Below are 23,972 nucleotides of genomic sequence, written 5' to 3' on the forward strand. Positions count from 1 at the left end.
TTTCCCTGCTCTTGCTGGCTACACTACTTCTGATACAACACAAGACCTTGTTGGCCTTACTGGCCACCTGGGCACAAGGCTTGACAGCATCACTCTAAATTTTCCTTTGTTTCTATCTTAAAAAAAGAGACAATAAAAACCCCAAGGTTACTTAATTTGCATGAGTGTGGTGTCCACCTCATTCTTTACCACGCCTAGAATAATGCATGAAGTGTATTAGTAGTAATTACGCATTCCCAAATCACCTGTGACACTGACTTTTTGGTCATCTTAGCTACTCACCAACCCTGAAGCCCTCAAGTTATACACCCACCTGATGCCATTTTCCAATCATTATTACTTTTTTATATGTGTCAGTAAAGATTTCTGAAGCCACGTAATCTTCACTTCATTTACCACAGTCGGAATTCAAGGAGGTGCTAAATTAAATAATTCATAAAAACTGAAGTTTTATAGACACTTACTGATACATTATAAGATGGATGGGATTCACGTGAGAAAAAGTAAAAGCTGCTTAAGAGATAGCATTGAAAAAAAAATAGTTCAAAATCTGCAGAACAAAAACTAATTAAATTCTAATTAATTAATCTAAGATAATCTAATTAATCTAGGATACAGAAAAATAGTAAAAGATGTTTGACTAACTCATTATTTCAGTACAACTCTTAACATTTTCAGTTAAACATTGCTACAACATTATAAATCCAATTACAGGCAGTGTATAATGAAGGCTTGAACAGGAACTCTGCATTAGTACAAGCACAGATAAGCAAAAGAGGATTTCCTTAAAATCAATCAGTCTAACTTAATTAAACCTTAAAAGACCTGAAATGCCTGTGCTTGCATTTTTTAAAAATACTTTGTCAACAGTCTCTACAGAAGAAAATAATCTGTTCTTCTTAACTTTTGCACATACCCACAAACGTGACAAAGGACTACAGCGTCACTCACATTAAACTTGGTCGGTGCCATTGCGTAGTTCTGTTGTTGTGGTTGACATAATAAGTCCGTCCCAGGTTGTCAACCTTTTCCTCCCACCCAGGAGGCAGTGGAGGAGGTGGTAACTCCTCCTGACGCTGAGATGCAGAGTCGCTGGAATCAACCACATCCCATCCATGCTTAGGAATGAGAGTAAAAGAGATGTTAGAGCTCAAGTGAAAGAGAGAATGTACATCAGTATTGCTCACAAGGGCAAATATTTTTTTTTTCCTATTTTTTTTTTAAATCTAAGGCAATGAAAAACGGAAGAAACTTCATGATTACAGCGTGTGCTACATTTCAGTGATAAAAACTCTAAACTTCTACCAGTCTACTGAAACTATAAGTTTGGGATTCCAGGTGCCAGGTGCAGCCAGGTGCAGATCTCCAGTCATGAAGCCAAAGAGAACCAACTGCTAACTTTTGACCTCAAGCTGCGTCCTTCTCCTCATAAAGGATAATCATTGTTTTTCCTTTTGCTTTCCCAAAGCACACAGGAACTTCTCCCGTTCACCACCTCTGTCCTATCTTTCCGTCAGACTCATCTGCAATTTGCCAAGGGGTCTGACAGTTGTTGACAGCAGCAAAAAAAAACTCCCAAGGAACTATGTAAAAGCAGAACAACAGGCAGATGTCCTTATCAATCAAACATGCCTTTTCTGGGAAAAATTTAAAAACCAAGCAAACAGAACAACCTAAAACTGATTTTACTTCCAAATGTGTAACACAACTTTAAGTATCCCCCCCCCCTGCAACCACACTGTATTTTATGCCTGTGTCAGAAGCATACCTCAAAAGTTTAATACATAAATCTACCTGAATTCAAACTAAAATCTGATTGCCATAGGGTATCCTTTCTATGTAAATACTGCAATTCAATTATAGATAAGAAAATTCCTTCCCTAAAGGGAAGGAATTAGAAGTGTGCTCCTAAATGAAACATACAAGTTTTTCATTATCACTGATTTATAAAAATGCTGTTTCTGTAGGACACTGCCAGGGCCTTGTGGCATTATCTTATGTACTCGAGCTGGGAGGACCTTACTGATGAAGGTCACAAAAATTTATTCTCAACAGCAAAACAGATAATAAATAATGTTAAAAATAGGGGTCGTGGTTAAAGAGAGCATCACTGTTTGCATGCTGCTGAAATTTTTTTCTACATGAGATACTCTATTCTTGAAATACATACTTATCAGACTAGTTTTGCTAAAAAACTGCTAATAAGTTCAAGTCAGTTATTTAGGCACAAATTATGAGACATTATTTACATAAAAGAATCCATTCATTAAAGAATTTAATAACTGTAAGTACATTGGAGCCTTTTATAGTCTTGTTACTTCAAGTATCACAGAAAAATCAGGTTACAGTAAAAATATGGTCATTTTTATGAAATTCACAGATTACTGTTTGTTTTATAAAATAATATATGCTTGAGTGTGATATATAAATACATACGTATATCAACTCCTCAGATTTTTAAGCAAATTGTACTACATGCACGCACACACACACAAAATACAAGCTTATTTATACACACACACATACACTTTTTTGTACACGATGAGAGAGAAAAAAAGCTGGGTTTTGAATTTGTAAAGTGCCAAAAGTGATGAACTGAGGTGCTGCATTACTACGTGCCCTGAGACACCTCAGCTGCCTCTGTACCAGCAGACCTCCTGAGAAGCAGCAGAACACAAATGTATGGCTTGGGATGACAGCCCTTCTCAAGTTACAGATGACTGCCCATTATTAGTAATTAAAGCAAACTTGGGCTAACATCCACTCTGTCAGCTCTAATTACAGTAATTCTTAAAATGGATGATGGTGGTAGGAGTGCTGGGAAGTCTTTAAACCTGCTGTACCCGCATGAGCACTATTCTCTGTGAAGCTGGTGCTGCCAAGAAAATAAAGAAGAATGTTCCAACAGCTAACTTGGACACACTTCTGAGGAAGACATACTTAGATATTGAAAACAGACCATCACGCTTATGTCAAATATGAATTATGTGGATAGACTTTTCAAATTCTTCTGCTCTCTTGGCGTGACTTATACAGCCTTGGAAATGCTCGTGAAAATGGAAAAAAAAACCACCACAACTGAATCAGAGAGACTTCAGAATTCATTGTGTCACTTGAAACAATAGAAAAAATATCATCTTATGGTTTTGAAAACATGGGAGGGGAATAATATGTTGAAGCTAAACTAACACCATCATTTTATCTTTCAAAACCACAGCGTCTTCTATGGCTATATCTAAATCTCTAATAACTTACGTACCTCCAGATGTATAAAAATGACAAAAAGAAGATATCATATAGTGATCTCTTGATTAAGTGTCTTACCTCAGACTCATCCCTTTGATCACTATTTTCTTCCTCCTGGCCACCGTTTTTAGGCATGTAAGCCATCTTCAGTCTCAAGAAACCCTTTACACGAGACTTGTGACTAGAAGACATGGAGTTACATTTAATTCGATAGCTCTTCAACAGTTGCAAGTAATAAGCCTTGAAGTTAGAAATGTTTTAAAATACAAATACAAATCCTCACCTTCTTGGTCTGAGAAGGAAATCCTTAAACGTATAAGGCCTTTCCATGGTTGGGTCTTCAGTCTACAAGTATGTAAGAAAAAGACAATTTAAAGGGCTTGCCCACAAGCACAGCAGTCCATAAAGATCATTCACCCTGCAGACATTGCTAGAGAAGAATCTACTGTGTGAGTTACCCTGGGTGGGTGGGTGGTTAATATATAGCTGCACAAGAGGTCCACTAGATGTCACTGCAGATACCAGCAATGGACTGAACTCGGTCTCACTGCTGCATGGAAACGCACATGGTTCAGCCAGATCTGAAGATCCCAGAAAGCAAACCCCTGCCAACTTTCTGCTCACACCCAGCAGCACTGCCAGAGGAGGATGCATCCACTTGAAGGAGTGTTTTTTTATGCACATTAGAAAACTATTTAAAAAAATACAGCTCAGCTAGCTTTTGTTTCTCATTTCAAAGCTGTTTAGATTTTGAAAAACAGTAAGAGGTTGAAATTCCTTATGGGGCAGAGCAGTAATATTTGCAGGTTGACAGGCTGCGCCGTCTGAGTTACATTCAACTGGAAGTTTTATAAAGCTTTAAATCTTAAAAGCTTTCTATTATATAAGAAGTTCAGATCTGTTGCACCCGCCATGTCTGTGAAATGAGGGCCATTATTGGTACAGAACTAGAAATTTAGAAATGAGAAGGCAAATAGGAGAAGCAGAAATCCATACACAGATTAAATCTTCTGATTTTAAGGAGTGCAGTAGTTACTGTACGGCTGGGGCTACGAAATTGGAAGTATGACCTGTGTTATACTGAAGATGTAAACACATGCTACAATAAAGACCACATTTACACAACGTTTTCTTAATATGAGCACAATTGGAAGAACATTGCTCCCATCTGCCACCAATTACAGAAAATGATAGCATATCTGCAAAGCCCTTACAAGCCCCATCTTTACAATTAGGAATACTACTTGCATGCAATTCCTTTACTAAACGTTTGTAGACACAGGATAGTCTATCTCCCAGGTATTATTCATGAAAAGCTTTATTGTCTGTGGTACCTCAAAGTCAATAAACAGTACATTAAGAATAAATTCCAACTCACTATCGCAGATTTTACATCAAATGCCATACAGATTAGCTTGTCACAGAACATCCTGCAAGGCATTTCCTGCATTAAGTTTCCACTTAATCTGTCTGAGACAGACTTCCCATTTTCTCAGCGAGATAGCAGCTTTTAATCAAACCAACAGCACTGTGAAGCATGCATGAAGGATAGCTTTTTAGTAGTCTCATCTGTATTCACTGTACATTAAGTAAAAGGTGTGTACTTCAACTAAATTTTGCTGAGAAAGGTTGGATAATATCAGCAAGAACCAGGATTTTGCCAAACAATTCTATAGCTAAAAGAAAACATTTGCTATTGAATATATCACAGTCTCTCCTGTCAGTGTACAGGAAGGATGAATGAGGAAAACACGGATTAAAATAAAAAGACACAGGGGATGTTTCCCTGAGCATCAAATTAGTGCAGACCTTAAGAAGCATGATGTAAGTCACTGTTACAGAGTTTGAGTACATCCGTATGGGCAGGAAAGCACTCAGTGCAGACACTGCTGTGTGCCTCTCAGTGCAATGGTTCTGAGATACGAATTACAAGTATTTGCAAGGGAAATTCAGGAGAAGAAAGCACCTTCTGGAGCTAAAGAAGTTTCTGCAAACATGCAGAGAAGGGATTTTGTAGAGGAAGCACATTCACTTTCTAGTGAGCCTCAGTGGAAAGAACTGGGAAGTACTAAGTATAAACTTTTCTTGTCATAGTACAATTGAACTTATTCTACAGTGAAGCAGCTATGAAATTTTAATTTAGCAGTTTACATGTAATGACAGTAGAAGTCTAAAAATGATTTGAAAGAGTAAGTGTAGCATTCCACTGTTTTAAATACGAGCTAGAGAGATGCAATTCAAGTGCTAGCTAGCTAAGTCCACAGAGAGTGAAGTTTCTCATGTATAGGAAGAGTCAACCTCTTATGCAGTGTGGAAGGAAGAAAGCTGCTAATTTCTCGAGGCAGTTCACAGAAAGTGTGTGACATGCCTGTAGCTCTCTCAGCTCTTGTTGATGATTTGTAATAACTAAAACTAATGATCACTAAAAAAAAAGGCCCTGTAAAATACTACCTGACTCTGCAAAATAGGCACACAGTAAAACTTCCACCATCATTTTATACTTCGGAGCACATTTCCTCATAAATACCCACCATCACAATCACAAACATCCTGACGTTTAGTTATTTGTCTTTCATTACAGCATCCCTGTCTCCAATCCAGCACCATCTTTGGCCTTTTCAGCACGTGCCAACCCGATGAAACAACAGGAACAGATGTGCTGAGGGCCCACCTACTGACAGCAGAAGCACAGAGCTCTCCCTCAAACTTTTTCAGTACTGGCATTGAAAGCTTTCATGCACTGCAGTCTGTAATAATTCTGCTGCTCTCTTAATTGGACTAAGATTACTTTACGGACACTATTGAGCAGTTTCTGAATGTTGAGCATCATTCTGTGAGCACGTTATATGAAAAGCACTTCTATAAAAACCTGATGATAGAGTATTAGTCTTATCCCATAGCCTTAGCCACGCATTATTTAGACAAATAAATGGGACCAAAAAAAAACATTTTTATTTTCTTCCACACTTTTAACAGAAGTTCTGGAAGAAATGGAGCTTGGCCATGTCAGATGTCATCAAGAGAAATCTGGATTTTGGAAACTTCAGTAGGCATCAGAGAATCACCACCTCCCTAGCCTCTGCAAAGGGAACAACTGCAGACTCCTCTGCATAGTAGGGCTCTATTCTTGAAAGATTTTTCTTTCAGCCTCTATGGCTCTACTGGGAATATGTGCCTTAAGTTGAATTTATTTCAGTAAACTGTCATGAGTTTTTAACTGCTGGGGATGACAAAAAAAAAAAAAAAAAGCACACAGACAAAAGCATTTCTTACCGGAAGGTGGCTAAGAGGTACATCCACCTGGCCCAGGAAGTCGTCTCTAGTCTGTCAAAGAAAAGAAAAAGCAGAAAATAAGCAATTTTACCCATGAGGTCCTATTTACACCAGAGAAGTAAAAAATGATGAACACCAATCCTGTCACAATGAAGCAGGAATAAATACAGTTCTGTACAATGCAGCTATTCCAACAGAATGCTTTGACACTTCAAAATGGCTTTTTAGTCCACAGCGAGTGTGCTGAGTGCTGATGAAATTCCAGTGCCTCCTCTAACGACCTATTATATAATTCAAAACACAAAATGATAATCCGCTCTGTGCACGAATTCTTGGCTGAATACACACTTAAAAAGCAGAATGACACAGCAGTTCAGCATCTGTTCATGTCCAAGTTTGGTTACTGTTTTACCTTTCGTTTAAGGAGAACCTCACATTCACAACTAATGGGGAAGGGAGGAAAAACTAATGTCCCACCAGTGAAGGCACAGTTGCATGAGCTGCAAACAGCTTCCCCTCAACTAAGAGTATATCACTTTAGCAAAGAGAAAGCAGGCAATAGAACTTGATGGCAGCCTCATCTCTCCAGCGCCCAGTGACACCTGATGATGTCTGGACAGGATGGTACCCAAGGGCCAAACCACCCATTCACACCTCCCACCTCACACAGCAGAGCTCTTCTGGTAATCACAGAATCACAGAATGGCCCGGGTTGGAAGGGACCTCAAGGATCACGAATCTCCAACCCCCTGCCACATGCAGGGCCAACAACCTCCACATTCAATACCAGCCCAGGCTGCCCAGGGCCCCATCCAACCTGGCCTTGAGCACCTCCAGGGATGGACGGGGCATCCACAGCCTCTCTGGGCAGCTGTTCCAGCACCTCACCACTCTCTCTGTGAAGAACTTCCCCCTGACATCCAACCTCAATCTTCCTTCCCTCAGCTTCAAACCATTTCCCCTTGTCCTGCAGTTATCCACCCTTTCAAAGAGTTGATTCCCCTCCTGTCTGCAGGCTCCCTTTAGGTACTGAAAGGCTGCCATGAGGTCACCCCGCAGCCTTCTTTTCTCCAGGCTGAACAAGCCCAGCTCCCTCAGCCTGTCTTTGTAGTGGAGGTGCTCCAGTCCCCTGATCATCTTTGTGGCTCCTCTGGACCCTCTCCAACAGCTCCCTGTCTTTCTTGTACTGGGGGCTCCAGACCTGGACACAGCACTGCAGGTGGGGCCTCACAAGAGCAGAGTAGAGGGGGACAATCACCTCCCTGTCCCTGCTGGCCACCCTTCTGCTGATGGAGCCCAGGAATGTGCTTGCAGGGACAGAAGAAAAGGAACAGAGCATATTAGCAGAGGTGGACAAAGAGGATAATTTCCAGAGGGAGAACACGTACTGTCATCACTCAATAAATCCTTGAAAGAAAAAGCAGCCAACAGTTTTCTCACCAAACAGTGAGACTTGATCAATACATACAGTGACATTGGGTGTAACCCTGCTAGCAGAAAACATCTGCATCCTGACCACTGCCATTTCTATTCAAGCTGTGTGCTTTCTGAATGCTAATCGGGCATTACCTTTCTCTCTTAGGGACACCTCATAACTGACACAGCACTGAACAGCTCTTACAGTTGGCAGTCGCCAGCACTCTGTACTAATGCATAAATAAAAAATAATTCCCTTTGAAGCCAGTTTATCTCAAAACCAGAAGTAAACTGTGCTACCCTATACTTACCCCATTTTCATACCTCACCTAAAAACGATGACTTCCAGCACCTCAATCTAAATTTGACTGCTGAATATGACATTTCCAAAGGAATGAAATTTTGGCAAAGGATAAGCCATACAGCAATTAAATAGCATACGTGCATTTGCTTTGCCAATCACTGTGCTGGATTTATATTTGGTATTCATTAATCTTCTAAGATATTGATTTTCAAAATAAAGCATCTTGCATTAATCAAAAATCAACTGTCTGTCAGGGAAGACAAATTCTGGCAGATCCTGTTAATGACACCAGATATCAGCCCCACTGAATTCCAAAGAACCTGCGTTTATTTATACCCCCACTATGCACAGGATTCCAGGAAGTGCATGCTGCTGCTCTGAAGCCAAGTTTACATATTCCTCATAGCAGAGCATTAAGTTTAATATTAAAATCCATATTTTATATGATAACATAATAAGAACGCTGTTTCTATTACAAAGATAGCATAGCCCTCTGATCCCTGGAGATGGACACATGGCTGTGTAATATACTCATACAGCAATGCAAAAAGAGCACCTGTACCAAGGAGCCTGTCTTTTCCAAATTTAAACAAAAACACCAAACAGGCTTTTAATTACGGAATTGTGATTATTAATTCACTCACTAACTGCTGGAAAAACCTGGCAGCATGCATTGCTTTTAGAGAATCAACACGCTTCTCACTTAGCACTGGCAAACACCACCTACCTTCCACCTCCCTTCAGAGGGATTTCCTCAGTATCGGAAACAAACACCTATCTCTGCATCTGTTTATGCAGCTTTTTTTCAAGAAAAGCAAATCTCACATGCACGGAAAACTTCCAGGCTGGTTACTGTCCCTCTGCTTTGGGGCAAAGGCTCCTGCAGCTGCAGCTGCTCTGTGCAGGCAGGGCCAAGGCTTCATCTCCTCCTGCTGTCCTGTAAGACAAGGGGCTGGGGGTATTGAGAAGGGACAGAACCATGACAGCTGACCTAAACTGGCCAAAAGGATATTCCATACCAGGTGATATCATGAGAAAAAATGATAAAAGTGAGGGGAGTTGGCTGGGGGTGGGCTGCTGCTGAGGAATGGGATGGGCATCAGCCAGTAGACAGTGAGCAATTGCATTGTGCATCACTTATTTTGTAATAGAGGTACATTAGGGCTGCTCCAGAAGTAATGCCTCCTGTGTTATGGTGCTGGTCCACCATGTCAGAGGCACATGTTGGTGGGAGGGCAGTAGAGGTTGAACCTTCCCACCAATATTCCCCTACATCCCCTTACAACAGAAAGAAGCAGAGGGGCAGACTGACAAAATGGTGAGACTTCCTGAAAGCTTTATTTTTATTTGGCACTCCACATTGCAAGCCACCAAGTATTCACTGCTATCCTTCTTGTTTGGAATTAATGGAGGACCAAAGACTAAAGATGTCTGAAAGTAATAGAAAATGTCATGATTACTGGAGATAGTAAATCAGTTTTGTTTTTTAAAGGCCATATTTACTTTATTTGGTTTCAAAGAGAATGTAAAATCTCCAGATTCTGCCCTATTTTCCTGCTAGTTCTCTCATAATGAAAAGCAGTCATTTCTGTTCTTTGTTGGAGACAGAAAGACACCATCTATTTAGGAAACCTGAATCTGTTCAACTGTCCCCCTTAGTTATGCAACCATCTTGTAGAGAAGTAATACCAATGCAAAAGTCCTTTCATTTCTCTTTGGTGTGATCAAAGACAGCTGGCATATTGGGCATTCTGTACACTACATTTTCTTGAATGCACACAAGCTGCTCTGATTACATCAGTCATCAAATCCCAAGTGCAGACACAAATCTCACATGTCCAGCCAATTAGAATGGGAAGAAGGATGCTTCACCTTGTTCATGCTGATGATCGCTTAATGATCACCAAATGGCTGAGAGATGTGTCCAAACGCTACCTGAGTTCCAGCAGCTCAGGGTTGTGCCCACTGCCCCGGGAGTTTACTAAGTGGAATTGTTTACAGTCATCTGAGGAGGTACAGAAAGGAGGCAGGAACAGGAGCTGAAGGGCAAGGATTGGTGAAAGGCCATTGTTCAGGACCTCATCTTCTGTTGCTTAGTTTCCCATCTTTCTCCAGGCTGAATGCTGCTGATGCTGGGGATCCAAATGGCCCCACAGCGCAGTGCCATGCAGCCACACATGGTCACAGTGCAATTATCATTGCAGGACAACTTCAACACTGGCAGCCCTAGATGCAAAGCATGATCAGCACGCCAGGGTGTATCATCTCCTCAAGGTGTGGGAGAGCACACAGCTTTGGGGAGATACACCTGAGCTTTACACTGAAGTTCTGGAAGTCAGAAGCTGACAATGCAGCTTAAGATAAGAGAAAACAGCAAAATAACCTGATCTGGCAAAGAAAACCCTGAAAATGCAAAGAGACAGTTACCACAGTCGAGCAAATTCAGTTGCCAAATCATTATAAAGCAAAGTGTAAAACTGAGCAAGAATTAAATTTATGTACGCATTCCTTCGGCACCTCACTTGAGATATGATACAGCATCACTGCTGAGTGCCAGAGAAGCCATTCCCAGGCTTTAAGGGTGCTCTCACATAGCACTAAATCTACATGGCACAGAGTGGTAACGCATATCAAAAAGGAAAAGGCAACTCAAGAGCAGAAAATACCCACTAGCTTCAAGTTGCATTCTTGCAACTTTAAGTCCATGCTTTTTACATACAGAAGTAACTCATGTGTTATTTGTGGCTTTTGAGACGCTGCCTAATGTTGAATTTATCTGATTAAAAAATATTAGAAATAATTATTTCTGAAACTGTTAGAACTTTTCTCTGATTCTAAAAGGTCGCATTTTTACCTGTACCCCAAATACTGACAAAATAGATGGACGCTCAGAAATGTGGTGCTCTTAAAGGCGTAACCAACAGGGAGCAGCAGTTGCAGCAGCTCCAACTGACTGCTTTCAGATTTGGAAAGGCATCACACTGTAAGATGTTTTTCTCATTAGCAAAGCTGCCCTGACAGGGAGGTGCTCCAGCAGCAGAGCAGAGACACCCCGCTTCCAGCCCCTGCGCATGCCCATACATTATTCATGTCTTCTGCAGATCTCACTGATCAAAAATTAAAGACGTTTCAGTAATTCTTCCTACAAAGCAAAATGTTTTAGAAAAAGTATTTCACGTTGCAGAATTGCTCTGCTGTTGAGTGCATTATTTACTTATCACGAATGGCTCTAATGAATATGAATCTCCATGAAAGTTTGAGCCAGAGCCAGAACTCAGTACCGAATGGTGACAAGGAGATGATCCAGCATCTGTGTCCACCTGCAAGGCACACAATCACAGAACACAGAACACATCCTGGCAGCATGGGTTTCTTACTGTAAATCAAAGCAAAGGTATAGCAAAACAGCAGACCTTCAGTTCATTCTCTAAACACTTACCCTGTTGGTCATTTGTGCAGTAATAAGAGAACATTTACTATTCCTCTAATGGCCTTCACAGAAACTTCATGCAGGAACAGCCACTGCAGCTACTTCCATTTTAGTTTCCATCTTTTCTTTCTCACTGCAAATTCAGCTCTGTTGCTGTGACAAATTAATCTGAACGATGCCTTTAAACTATGGATTTGGTTTTTCAGGAGGAGCTATTGGGCAGCAGTGCATTGGAACACCAGGTAAAGCAGGCACATTAATGAGCGTCAGTAGGTTTGTATGCAATATTCTGCACTTGCCAATGACACCCCACAGAATACTGCTGAACATCCAAATGAGCCTGTTCTCATTCAGCCATATCTATCACATTAAGACTTCATTACTAAAGCCCTCGGGTACTGTTTCCATCCATTATGGGTAGTTAATGACAAGTCACTGCACAGTGGTTCCCAGGATATCGTGTACATTTGCACAGGCTTCCTCGTGGCTGCATCTTATCTCGGACAAGATAAGAGCACTAACACCCAGGCAGAGGCCCTTCCCTGTGCTGCACATAGGAACACTCTGAGCAGCTGTTTCAGAGAGCAGGCAGCACCAGTGCAGATGAATCTGAGTGAGAAAAGTCAGTTTCCCAGTAAGCACAGACAACCGTGACAACCAGATCCTTACGAAAATGGATTAAGTGCATAAGCATAAATGATTTAAATTCTAAAATATTTGTATTCTGCTGCTACTGCTTATTTAAACCCACTCAGAAGCACTGGGCACTTATGCCAAAACTTGATGCATTCCTGAAACGTGAGCAACATCCCCAAAAAGCTGTGGACAATGGCAGGGTGAAGGCAGCGAATTAAAGATTTATTCCCTTAATTACAACAACACAGCTTCTCTGCTGGGTCCTGGCTGTATCCAAACGTGGGCACATGGGAGCTCTGCGTCCTGGTGTGGTTCTCAGTGACAAATGGCACCCAGGAGCCTGCAGCATGCCACAGGTGTGAGAGGGCTGCGATCAGGAAGAGGGTCGGTGTGGAAGGTGGAAGGACAGGCAGACAGCCTACCAGAACTGGAATGCCCTGGAACAGTTCTGTTCCACAAAAAATGGGAGGGGACAATTGAAAAAAAAAAAAAAACCAACAGAAAACACTCAAATGTGCTGCAGGAGTAGGTTCTACTCGCCCTGCTGGGCTGTCTCAGCTCTCACAGATTGCTTTCTATATTAAATCCCACTTAACTTTCTGTTTTTGAAAGCTGATAGTTTGGGATATTTCAAAATATTTTATGAAATTGACACAGAACTGTGACTTGTAGCAGTGGCTGTCAGGAACTTTTGTTAGCAATGCAATCATATTGTACCTTAACAGGACCGAGCAGTGCAAAGTGTAAAGAACATGGGAATCTTCCATTTGGAGGATGACTTAAAATGGTGAGATCAGGGCTACTGGATGGTGTCACTCCCCCTGCATCTATGAGCATCTGCTGGAAAACAGCTGCTCCTCATTAAAAGGATTTATGGCTTTTGTTAAGTAACAGACATACATACATAAATATGTCAGGAACAGACACACAGACACCTCCAAGATAGGAACAACCAAACCATGGGGAAGGTGTCCCAGCTGCCTACTGCTGTGCTATTCATGAGCACTCTAGCAACTCTACAAACATTTACTGAATGACCCAATGCTTTCTGCCCTTTATGCTATATATCTGTGTTCCTCTTGAAATTAACCGAGCATTGGCAATGGAGCAAGAAGTGGAGGCAAAAATATTTTTTACACTGTGCGTGTATAAGACTGCACAGGATTCACCAGGGAATCATTGCCACATGTCTATGAGACACTTTATTCAAACTCTATACTCTTGCATACTAAGAGGTATTGAATCTAGAAAACCACATTCAAAGTAGAAAGACTTCAGATGGAAAGCTAACCTTGGTAAATCAGAGAGCAACATCCAGCCAGGCAGACAGCAGGAGGACTGTGACAAGAAGATTATGGTGTTCTCCAAAGCACAAGGAGCTGCACTTCATTGCTGGGACTTTCTCAGAGGCTGAAAGTTCTGCATCTGCTCAAACTCTTTTTACAGTACCTCCTGCCTGCACAGAGCAACACATGTCCCATGGCCAGAGAAGCTTCCAAGCAGTGCCATAGGGAACTGATGGAAAAAGGATGCACGAACTGGCTGTGTCCTAGCAAGCATACTTTCTCCTTTCAGACTCACCTGCTGAAAGAGAGCACACCTGCTAATGATGGGAGTGGGTGAGGTGTGCTTGGGAAACTCTGCAGTGGGGTACGACGTTGAGCAGATTAAAAAGAGAAAAATGAGCTGACACATTGCTCATTAATATTGCCTTATACTGTAGACACTATGACATGTGTGAAAGACCCACACCTTCTGCCACGGCTTCTTCTCCTACCAGCATTGCTTGGATTTCCCCTTCACTCACCTACTCATCCTTCCAGCCATGCTCAACCACCAACTGGAGCTCCTCCACCATGAAGCACAATTGCCAAGGAGACAAAGGAAAAGAAAACGTGGAAGCATCAAGAAGCAGAGCAGTGAGATAGCAGCAGCACAACAACTGCAAGCAGGCTGGCATTTAGTCAGGCGAAGCTGTCCAAAGCCACTCAGAAGTTCCTTTAACAGCCTGATCTGAGCAGCACTTGTGTTCAAGAAGGCATGCACTTGGCAGTATCTGAAGTAATACTTGTTCTTTAATGATTTTCCTAATGTTTAGAAAAAAATGCAACGGACAAATAACCTTGTAAGAATGCTAAATGCCACCTATACTTGGCACAGGAGCACTTTGTATCTGCTATTTGCACTGAGCAGAAGCTGCCATTCTCTGGCCAGAGAGAAGCTGAAGGAATGCCTGTGCTGAGGCACAGAAATGCTGATTAATGGACAGTTTATGTGGGTTGGCTTCATCAGTTCTTTAAAGAAATGAGCAATTCACAAAGACGATGTTCAACCACCTCTTCTCCTGCCAAAACAAAGAACCTCAAGAAAATAAGACCAGCTAAAATTCAGAGGTTGGAAATAACACCTTTGTTAGTATCGGAAATGAGAGCCAATGTTCCATTTGGCTTGCTAGTTTCTCGTGTTTTCAGTTCTCAAACACATGCTCATGCCCACATGGGTCCTGTGAGACCTTGGGCAGGAGCCACTTCCCCACTGGGGCTGTTGTGCAGAGCACAGTGCCCTGGTTTGGAACCATGGTTTATGACTCCTCAGAAGTGACCTTTAGGGGAGCTGACATAAACCAAATCTGAGTTATTTCCCTGGCTCATGTATTATGTCAGGAGATCAGAAACACACTATTTTTAACTACTTCATTTGTTCAACAATTTTCTTCTCTCCCTTCTGGAGGAACACAGGAAATTATGAAAATTCAACTTCGAATACTGACAATCCCAATTAATTAATTCCTTACAGAAAAAAAAAAAAAAAAAGAGAGAGAGAGTTACAAGTTTATGTTGCTCAGTTCAAAACAGCTTTTCTAAAGTCTTTGTGGGAGAAAATTATCCATTTAGATGGCAGCCAAACAGTGTGCATGTGGTGATATAATTACTCAGGGTGAAGAAAAAAGACCACGTGTAAAAATGTTGAAGGTATTTTTCTAATCAAATACCGAACTCTTTGGTTTGTTCCCTGCATGACGAGTGGATGCATAAATGGCTACTTTGGGTTGTAACAAAAAAAAATAATGGCATGAGGGCCGGTGGCTGCAGAAACACTTGCTACAGATGTTTGGCCTGTAATGCTGCTTCCCATAGAACTCAGGAACGTTACAAAAGGCAGGAAGGGCTCTCTGCAGCTCCAGGCTCTCAGAAACGGGACAGAAAAGGGAGAACATCACATCAGCTCCATGGCAAATGGCACCGGCAATGCACATCCCCTCTCTCTCCTCCTCCTTCTGCATCTGCTTTGGCACCCAGCACAGCAAACCCAACCGATGGCACTGCCCGATCTGCACAGCCACTGAACCTCAGTGCAGTAGGGCAGGAGGGCATGGATGTGAGGCTGCTGGTGTTTTGTCCACCACCTCTCAGGTTCCCAAGCACTGTTCACTGGCTCTTTAGCAAGAGGTACGGGGGCTGCGTGTGATAGTCTGCTGACCAAAACAGGTGTAAATAAGTAAGTGAGTGAAGCAGCAAGCATTTCAAGCTGTTTGCAGAGAGCGGGTCACGTGGCAGCTCTCAGAGACAATATGCAGTGCAAACCCTGCTCTCAGACCTATAGAGGAAGCCCCTGTTCTCCTACACTGAAATGCATACCCCAGTTAAACTGTCCCCTCCATTTCCATGTGCCTCCTGCTTGCTAGAGGAAGCATCTGAGCTAGGACCATACAGCTTCCCCTGTCATAATACCAAATAAGGAGCACACTGAATGAACACTGAAATAATGCCTATTTTTTAATATCTGGATAAATTAAGGGGGATGTTTAAATTCAAAAGATACTTGCTCCTGCTGTGCCATCAACACTCACTGATTTAATGGAAAACTGAATTATCTCAGTTTTTTTTTGTAGGCATACAGCCTGTGAATCTGGGCAATTAATAGATCCAAAAGCGTAGCTTCCACAAGTCTGCGCAGAGAGAAGCAGCAAATTCTGCATATAAACCCTTCTCCGCCCCATTTGTTTTTATTTCTCTTTACAGGAAAGTAAATATGAGAATCCTGGCCTAGTGCATTGCTAGTTCTCTGAAACAGAACCACAGCCAAGTCTTCCTGGTGGGCAGCAACAGCAAGGCACTGTGCACATGGAGCTCCTCCTTTCAGTTCTCCCATTCAATAGAGTGAGCAAGATTTGCTTTCACTTTGAGATGCTCTCGTTAATGTGGCTGAGGAATATTAAAAAAGAGTGGCATCAGACAAAACAGCATCAGCTTCCCACATGCAAGTGGCTGCTGCCGTAAGGCTTCTCAATACTCAAATACCTACAAAGAACAAAAAATTGTATTTCCCTCACATAGCTAAGATCCAGCATTCTAATGCAGAGAACTGAAAACGGGCAACAGGCTTAAAGCAACTCCACAAATGCACTGACTTCTGAAAACCCCTTTTGTTTTGGCTGCAAGCATCAAATAGTAGCTGCTATTTTGCATTTTATAATGCATGTACTACCTACAGCTTTCAGAAATGGCTAGTATACAGCCCCACTTCAAAGGAATAGCTCTTTGATGTGATTTATTTCATTGTTGATTTTTTTATGCCTAGAATTTGACTCACAAAAGCATATCCTGCATGCAGATTACATCCACAATGAAAACCAAAGTTTTAAACTCCACTTTCATTAAAATTCCAAACATTGCTAATATTTACTTGCTCTTTTTCAGTGCTGTACACTGAGAGATGAAAGCTGTAACAGAGCTGGTGCCAACTTCCATCTGCTGAAATCCAGAATCTAAACATTCATCTTACAATGCCTGTCTTTGAGGTTCTTAGGGAACTGTAGTATCATTCATCGTGGGATCAGGAAAAAATAACAAATTTTGAATATAAATCAGTGCATCCAGCAGTCAACTTCATCACATCTCCATCAGCAGAATTTAACAAATCCTTAGGGGCTCGGTAACACAGAGAAGTGTGCTCAGACAGCTTTGTTTCCACACCCAGCAGGTTGCTCTGTGCTTTGGGTGCACTGTGCCAGCCTCACACTGCCCACCTCCCCTTCTGCCCCTCCATATCCTTTCTAGAAGGGCTCTGCTGCTCCTCCTGGCATGGCACCTGGAATTACTGCTCTGCAATCAACTGGGAATTTCATCCCCACTTTAGCAGGTATGCATTAACACGTGTATATATTTACATGTATGTTTATCTTGCAACTTGTGTTAGCAAGAAAACAAAATACAATTCCCACGTGTGTACTTGTACTCATCTGCTGTAGAACACCTAAAACCAGCTGCACTGGTGACAAACTGACAATTACAGGGAGGCAGCCTTCCAGATCTCTGCAAAAAAGGCCCTGTCTGCCAGTGGGCAATTTTCCCACAAGACAGCTTATATGAAGACCTGAACAGGCTTCTTTAACACAGCAGCAGAGGTACCTGAGAGCTGGACGTTGGTTCTAACATCCTACATGGATTTCAGATCCCTGCATAGCATCATTATGCAGAAGATGAAGTTGTGACAATACAAAAACTGTCTACTGTCAACTGAGGTTTACAATAAATGAAGACCAACATGGCAGCACCACGCTGCTGGGGATTCAAACATTCTTTGGTTTATCAAGCGTGCCTGTGAAGGGACCCAAGCTCTGCACTGGGGAAGAGTGGCACTGCATCCTTCCATTGCCAATCATAGATTGTATTCTGGCAAAAAGCTTCTAAATTCCCATTTATACACACTGCAGTACACTTGGAGAAATCCATTCATTTCATCTATCATACTTAATTTTTGCAAATTACAAACACTGCCTCACTTTGGACAAAAAACAGCTTCTGTAAGACACTAATACAGACCTGGAAGGCCAAAAATTCACCACATGCAGCTTATTTGCTGCTCCTGAGAAAACAAAGGAACACCTTCTATTAAAATCTCCTTTGCTGCAAAATTCAAGTGTACCAACAAGTTTGACCAGGTGCATTACATGGATGCAACACTAATGCAACTAACTTGCATCTGAGGACATCTCTGTGTTGAACTTCAGCTCTTCCTTCAGAAGACCAACTTGTTAAAAGGTCACAGAGCGCCCTGTGAAACTTCTGAGCTGGAAAAGAAATGCTGGTGATCTGCATTAAGGAGGCAACCAAGAGTTCCTACCAGCGCTTTGGGGCATGAACATATTCATATGCTTTTTTGTTTATTATTAGCTTAAAAATGCAGAGAAAACTGCAAAAATTCAGATCTTGCAATTCACACATTCAGAAAGATGTTCTGCCCAGCGCTGCAAACACATACTACAGCCTACTGGATTCTGAAAAGTTGCTTGAGAATAAACACACTGCTACATAACTGCAAGCTGCATCCCCAAACACACTGCAATCACTCCCAGCAAGTATCGCTCACTTGTGTTTATAATAATTCAGCGTGCTGGCAAGCTGTCTCTGATGGGGCTTCTAAAAATAATGAAGTGTTGGTAACACGGGTGCTCCACAGCCCCACTTCCTGATCCTCAGTCAGAGCCACGTGGAGGGGTTCTGCGCCAGCAACAGAGTTCTGCTCCATTTATACTGAATCTGAAACGAATGGATGTCTTCTGGTAACACTACACCACGCTTGAAGCAGATTTGAGCTAAATGGTTGGGATATTTGTAACCGAAAGACTTTTCATTGCAGATGTACTAAAATATAAGGATATTACTGGTAGAATGCACAAAACTTGAGCTGTGGGGTGTGTGTCGACATCCAGGATACGTGCAGAATGTAGTGGGTGTAATTCTTGGCTTTGATGATGCTTTGAATTTTATTTAGAAGCATGAAAATATTTAAAATAACTGATTTAATATAACTTCTTCAGATAACATTGCTATAAACATATCGTAGAATCCTAGAATGGCCTGGGTTGCAAAGGAGCACAATGCTCATCTGGTTCCAACCCCCTGCTATGTGCAGGGTCACCAACCAGCAGACCAGGCTGCCCAGAGCCACATCCAGCCTGGCCTTGAATGCCTCCAGGGATGGGGCATCCACAGCCTCCTTGGGCAGCCTATTCCAGTGCCTCTGGGTGAAAATCATATGTGGATATGAGTGCTTTGCTTACAGGGCATGGAGCAGAAATAAATTAGTAACAGCTCAAAGCAGAAAATTCTTTGGATAAAAGCAATCATGAACTGTTGTAAACTGACTCTTTGTGGAGGACAACTGTTGGCCAAATGCATCCAGGCTGGATGCGGCTCTGGGCAGCCTGGTCTGGTGGCTGGCGACCCTGCACATAGCAGGAGGTTGGAATCAGATGAGCATTGTGGTCCTTTTCAACCCAGGCCATTCTATCATAGAATCACAGAATCATAGAATCACTCAGGTTGGAAAAGACCTTAAAGATCATTGAGTCCAACCATGATCTACCCATACTACCTAACTCTAACAACCCTCCGTTAAATCATGTCCCTGAGCACATCCAAATGGTTTTTAAACACATTCAGGGATGGTGACTCAACCACCACCTTGGGAAGGGAGGATATATGAATAGGGGAGCCTATTCCAGTGCTCAACAATCCTTTCTGTAAAGAAGTGTTTCCTGATATCCAACCTAAACTTACCCTGGCGCATGATTCAAATATCTCAAATAGAGACATTTGACAAATATCTCTAATGCTGAAGCAGCTTTCTATAATAAAAGCATTTGAAATACATGCCCCACTGTTTTGTTTCCAGCGATCTGCTGAACACTAAAACTGATGTTCACAACACAACCTGCTGTTGCCTTGCCTCTGTTTGTCACGGATGCTACTGCTCTTTGCGACTGCAAACTCTTTCTCAGCAATAGGGTTAAGAATACCAGCGCAGACACTGCTGATCTCCTTCCTGGAGCACTGTACACATTGGTCCTGCTGTGCTGCAGGCTGAGAGGCAGTGCACTGCACGCCTGAGGACAGCAACACTGCTTTGGGCATGACAACACCAAGGTCTTCAGCAGCACCCAGCTGTGTGCACGCAGCAGCAGAGGATTTGAAGAGAGGGAAGGTGATTTTTTTTCCTTTGTGTTTATTCATTCTTTTTGGCAACAGAAAGCTGCACAGTCACACTGCTGGCTTTATTAACATCATTTTTTCTGCACAGAACAGTAACTAATGCCATCCTCTTAAATGAAAAAAGCAAAACAAAGCAAGAAGATTAAAGCACCAGATTTTAGATGATGCATGCAGCAATACATTTTGCAACAAGTTTTATCCAGAAACAAAGGCAATGGGATAAATTTGGGTTTAGTGTGTGAATAACAACAGTCACAAAATGTGTGACTTCAACTCGATCTCTTTTCTCAAGCAGCTGAACAGTGCAAAAAGCAGTTAACGCCATATCTGTTTTATTACGGGTGGTTTTCTGTGCCTAGTGCCCTGGCTGGCACCTCCAGCATTACAGCTGTGTCAGCATTTCCATTGTAAATTGTGGGCCTTATAAACTCAGCTTTACAGAGATCACTGCGTACTGGAACTCAGCATACAACTTTCCATGTAGGAGCAAGTACTTTATTACTGCTATGAAACCAAAGGTGGTGTTATTTCCAGCTCTTTTCCTCAAGATTTTTTTGTTTCCCATTTACTTAATAGAGAAATACCAAAAGATACAGCCTGCAGCAAGAAAACCAACAAAGTGAATGAAATCCAGAACAATTTTCCATGAACCTCTGGGGATGGGTAAAGACAGTGTGGTTAATTCCTGACCGTACTGTGTATCTATGCGACTACAGTAGATACACAATATAGATATATATATCATATATAATGAGCAAGGTGCTTACAGTAAATTTCCCACAGCTAGATGGGATATCACAGAATCTGTGACCCCAGGGGAACAGCAGCCTCACCCCTACCTGCAGCTGCCAAAAGCATTCCCATCTGAGCACTGAGGTACTGCAGTGGTGCAGCAGGCCCAGGGCAGAGCTTCACAGCACTGTTCATTGAGCTGGTATAATCATCTAGCTAAGGGTAGGTAGCATCTACTGCTCTAGAAATGCCCATTAGAGTTCAGACAGCAGTCCCTGAAGGAGGTCTCCAGACTTGGACAAGTGCAGTAAAAGGATGGAATTGCTGTGTGCAGCACCAGAAGGCAGAGCATCCTCTGAGGAGCAGAGAACATCCCACACCATCCATCCACCACTACCTGTGTCCAGTGAGTTGTGCTGGTCCAGGGTCCATAAGGGAACTCAGACAGCTTTCACCCTTCTGTGTCAGAAAAAGCTCTAATTCCTCACTATGCAACCAGTACAACGTAATTGAGCAGGTGAGCAGTTAACAGTGTGACTTTTCTTGCTGCCTGCCATATGGTACCACGTGGCACTCAGTAGCTGCTGCGAGGGGGCAGGCAGCCCAGGGACACACAGCAGGCACAGGGCAGCCGTGTGCCAGGAGGTGTTCAGGTGGGGCACAGGGAGCAGAGTGCTGCTGGGAGCTCCACACGTCTCTCGCCATGCTGACATTGGGTGGAAGCAGGGCAGCAGAGGAGCAGAGGTAGCTGGTGTAATTAGGAACAGGGTGATTCTCAGGTCCCAAGAAGTATCAGCCTGGGGCTAGTTAAGGATGACAAACCTTATGCTGTGCACTGAACACTGTGTGAAGGACAACATTAAAAGGAAAACTGGGATTTCCCTCCTCCAGGGACTGGGTTAGCACTAGATCCTGAAACAGAACCTCCTGAATGGTTCCTTGAATGAGGGAGGGGGAGCAGGAGGTAGAAATCTCCTTTTCATTTCATTTTATTTTTAAATATTCCCACCAGTTTTTCTTGTGAGGATTAGCAACACATAACCCATTTACTGTCCTAGCACCATCTCAGGAAAGAGACTTTCCAGGCATTACCACAGTTTACACCAAAACATGGAAGGACCTGTTTCATTGAAACAAATAGATCAGTTTACATATAAAAGAAAAATAAATACAGCCCAGAAGCAACTTTCATCCTAACCCAAATGTCCCATGGTTTGCAAATTCCATGGTAAAATACACAGTATTTATTCCTGCTTTGCCCCTCATTGTCATAAAACAGCATGGACAGCCCTGGTAGAGCTCTGCCAACTCTTGGGTGGAACCATCACAACCCAAAGGGATCCAGAAATCAGAAACAAATGGAAAGCAATACCATGGAGGAAACAGTGCCTACAGATGGGATCAAAAGCAAATCCATCAACCCTGAAGGACTGTAAATGATACATTTATTTCACTGGCTTTCATGCTTTGCAGTGATTTGGAAGTTTCTTCCTTAAATATCAGTGATAACCCACGTGGCAATGATACAGAGGAGCAGAATTACTAAAGCAGTCACTGACAACTGTCCTGAAAGATACATAATTCTGGAGACTGACTACAGAATTAGTACCCAAGCTAAAAAAGCACAACGCTTGTCTTCATTAACTAGTCTGTATTTTATATTTGAACTTTCTCTTCCAGTGTGTACAACTAAATAAAGATTGTATTTCAACTGTCCGATTTTGGGTCAAGCGAAAACATCCCAAGACTTCCACATCATAGGCTACAAGCGTGTGGAGCACTGTGTGGCGACAGCTTCTGACCAAAAATAGGGAATAATAAATACAAGCTCACAGAAAGCTAATTGGCATTCTTCCCATTCCCCCCTTTACTTGACAATATATGATATTGGACATCACGATCACATCTCTTTTCTGACAAACTCCTGTCAACACATGCCACTGATGGCTCAGCTATTTGTACTTTCATGGGAAATCCATACACATTTATGTAAGTTCTAATAGATGTGATATTAATTTGAAGTCAAACTGTGGCAGAAATATTGTTGTATGGCTTGAATGCAAAAAAGTCACTGCGAGCACTGTGCTCTTCCGACATCCACTTCTATTCCTACACAGAGCAGAAGTTTGTCTTTACCACAGACTCAATTTAGCATTATAAGCTACCCTAATAACACAGCTGAACACCAGCAAATAGTCCCTGCTTCGACCGGTGGGTTCATGGACATGCATCCCCTTAGGTCACACCAGTGATGAATAACCCCCAGCGTGACTGGTCAGAGAGATCAAACTCACAGTGCTTCTGCTGGGATAGAACAGAGGATGGTACTGGCACGTCAGAGCAGCAGCAGCATCTGACTGTGTGGCTCGCTACCTTCCTTTGCAAAATTTTGCCATCTTGGAATTATTTTCCAATTCACAGAAGCACTGTGGTAAGAAGTTAGTAGCAGGCACTTACACTGAGCTGGTATCACGACCAGTAAGGAGAGTGGTGAGGGGAACGGCAGAATGAAGAGAAGCTCAGAACTCCTCTGCAGAGGAAACAACTGCCAAAAGACACTTTGCGCCATCATCATATAGCAGGGCATTAAAGCACATTATTATGTAAGAGTTGAGATTTTCCTCGTCAGCAACAGCACTGCGGGTCACCTAACTGTCAGCTGCTAACTGCTGATTTCATGGAAGGGCTCCTGCAGCTCTGTCCCAGTGCAGCGTTCTGCACACAGGAGCAACCTCTGCTCTGTTGATGAGAACTGCTCCTGATGGGCACAGATGTCACCATGGCCACAGCTGAAGGCAGAGGCTTCACATGAGAATGGCTTTGTTAAAACACTGCAATTCCCTGTGGACATCCCAGGCATCACTAAGTTGTGAAAGGTGTATGACGTGTACGACAAAGGGCAGAACAGTGCAGAAAGCAATGCTATTGCTTTCAGGAG

The 23,972-nt window shown here is 42.4% G+C and overlaps 1 protein-coding gene across 7 annotated transcripts in view; it reads right to left on the reverse strand.

Moving 5' to 3' along the window:
• Positions 1–23,972, reverse strand: part of NEDD4L (NEDD4 like E3 ubiquitin protein ligase) — a 133,252-nt gene that overhangs the window by 35,002 nt on the left and 74,278 nt on the right. For all 7 annotated transcript variants that reach the window (XM_090130540.1, XM_090130541.1, XM_090130546.1 and 4 more), the window contains 4 exons: positions 6,520–6,570; positions 3,530–3,591; positions 3,325–3,427; positions 952–1,118 (listed from right to left, as the gene is read on the reverse strand). In XM_090130540.1, the coding sequence (XP_089986666.1) occupies positions 952–1,118; positions 3,325–3,427; positions 3,530–3,591; positions 6,520–6,570 (383 nt within the window). The remainder of the gene's footprint in view (positions 1–951; positions 1,119–3,324; positions 3,428–3,529; positions 3,592–6,519; positions 6,571–23,972) is intronic.

This window comes from Phasianus colchicus, chromosome Z (genome assembly GCF_987193195.1).
Source record: "Phasianus colchicus chromosome Z, bPhaCol1.hap1.1, whole genome shotgun sequence".
Taxonomy (NCBI): Eukaryota; Metazoa; Chordata; class Aves; order Galliformes; family Phasianidae; genus Phasianus; species Phasianus colchicus.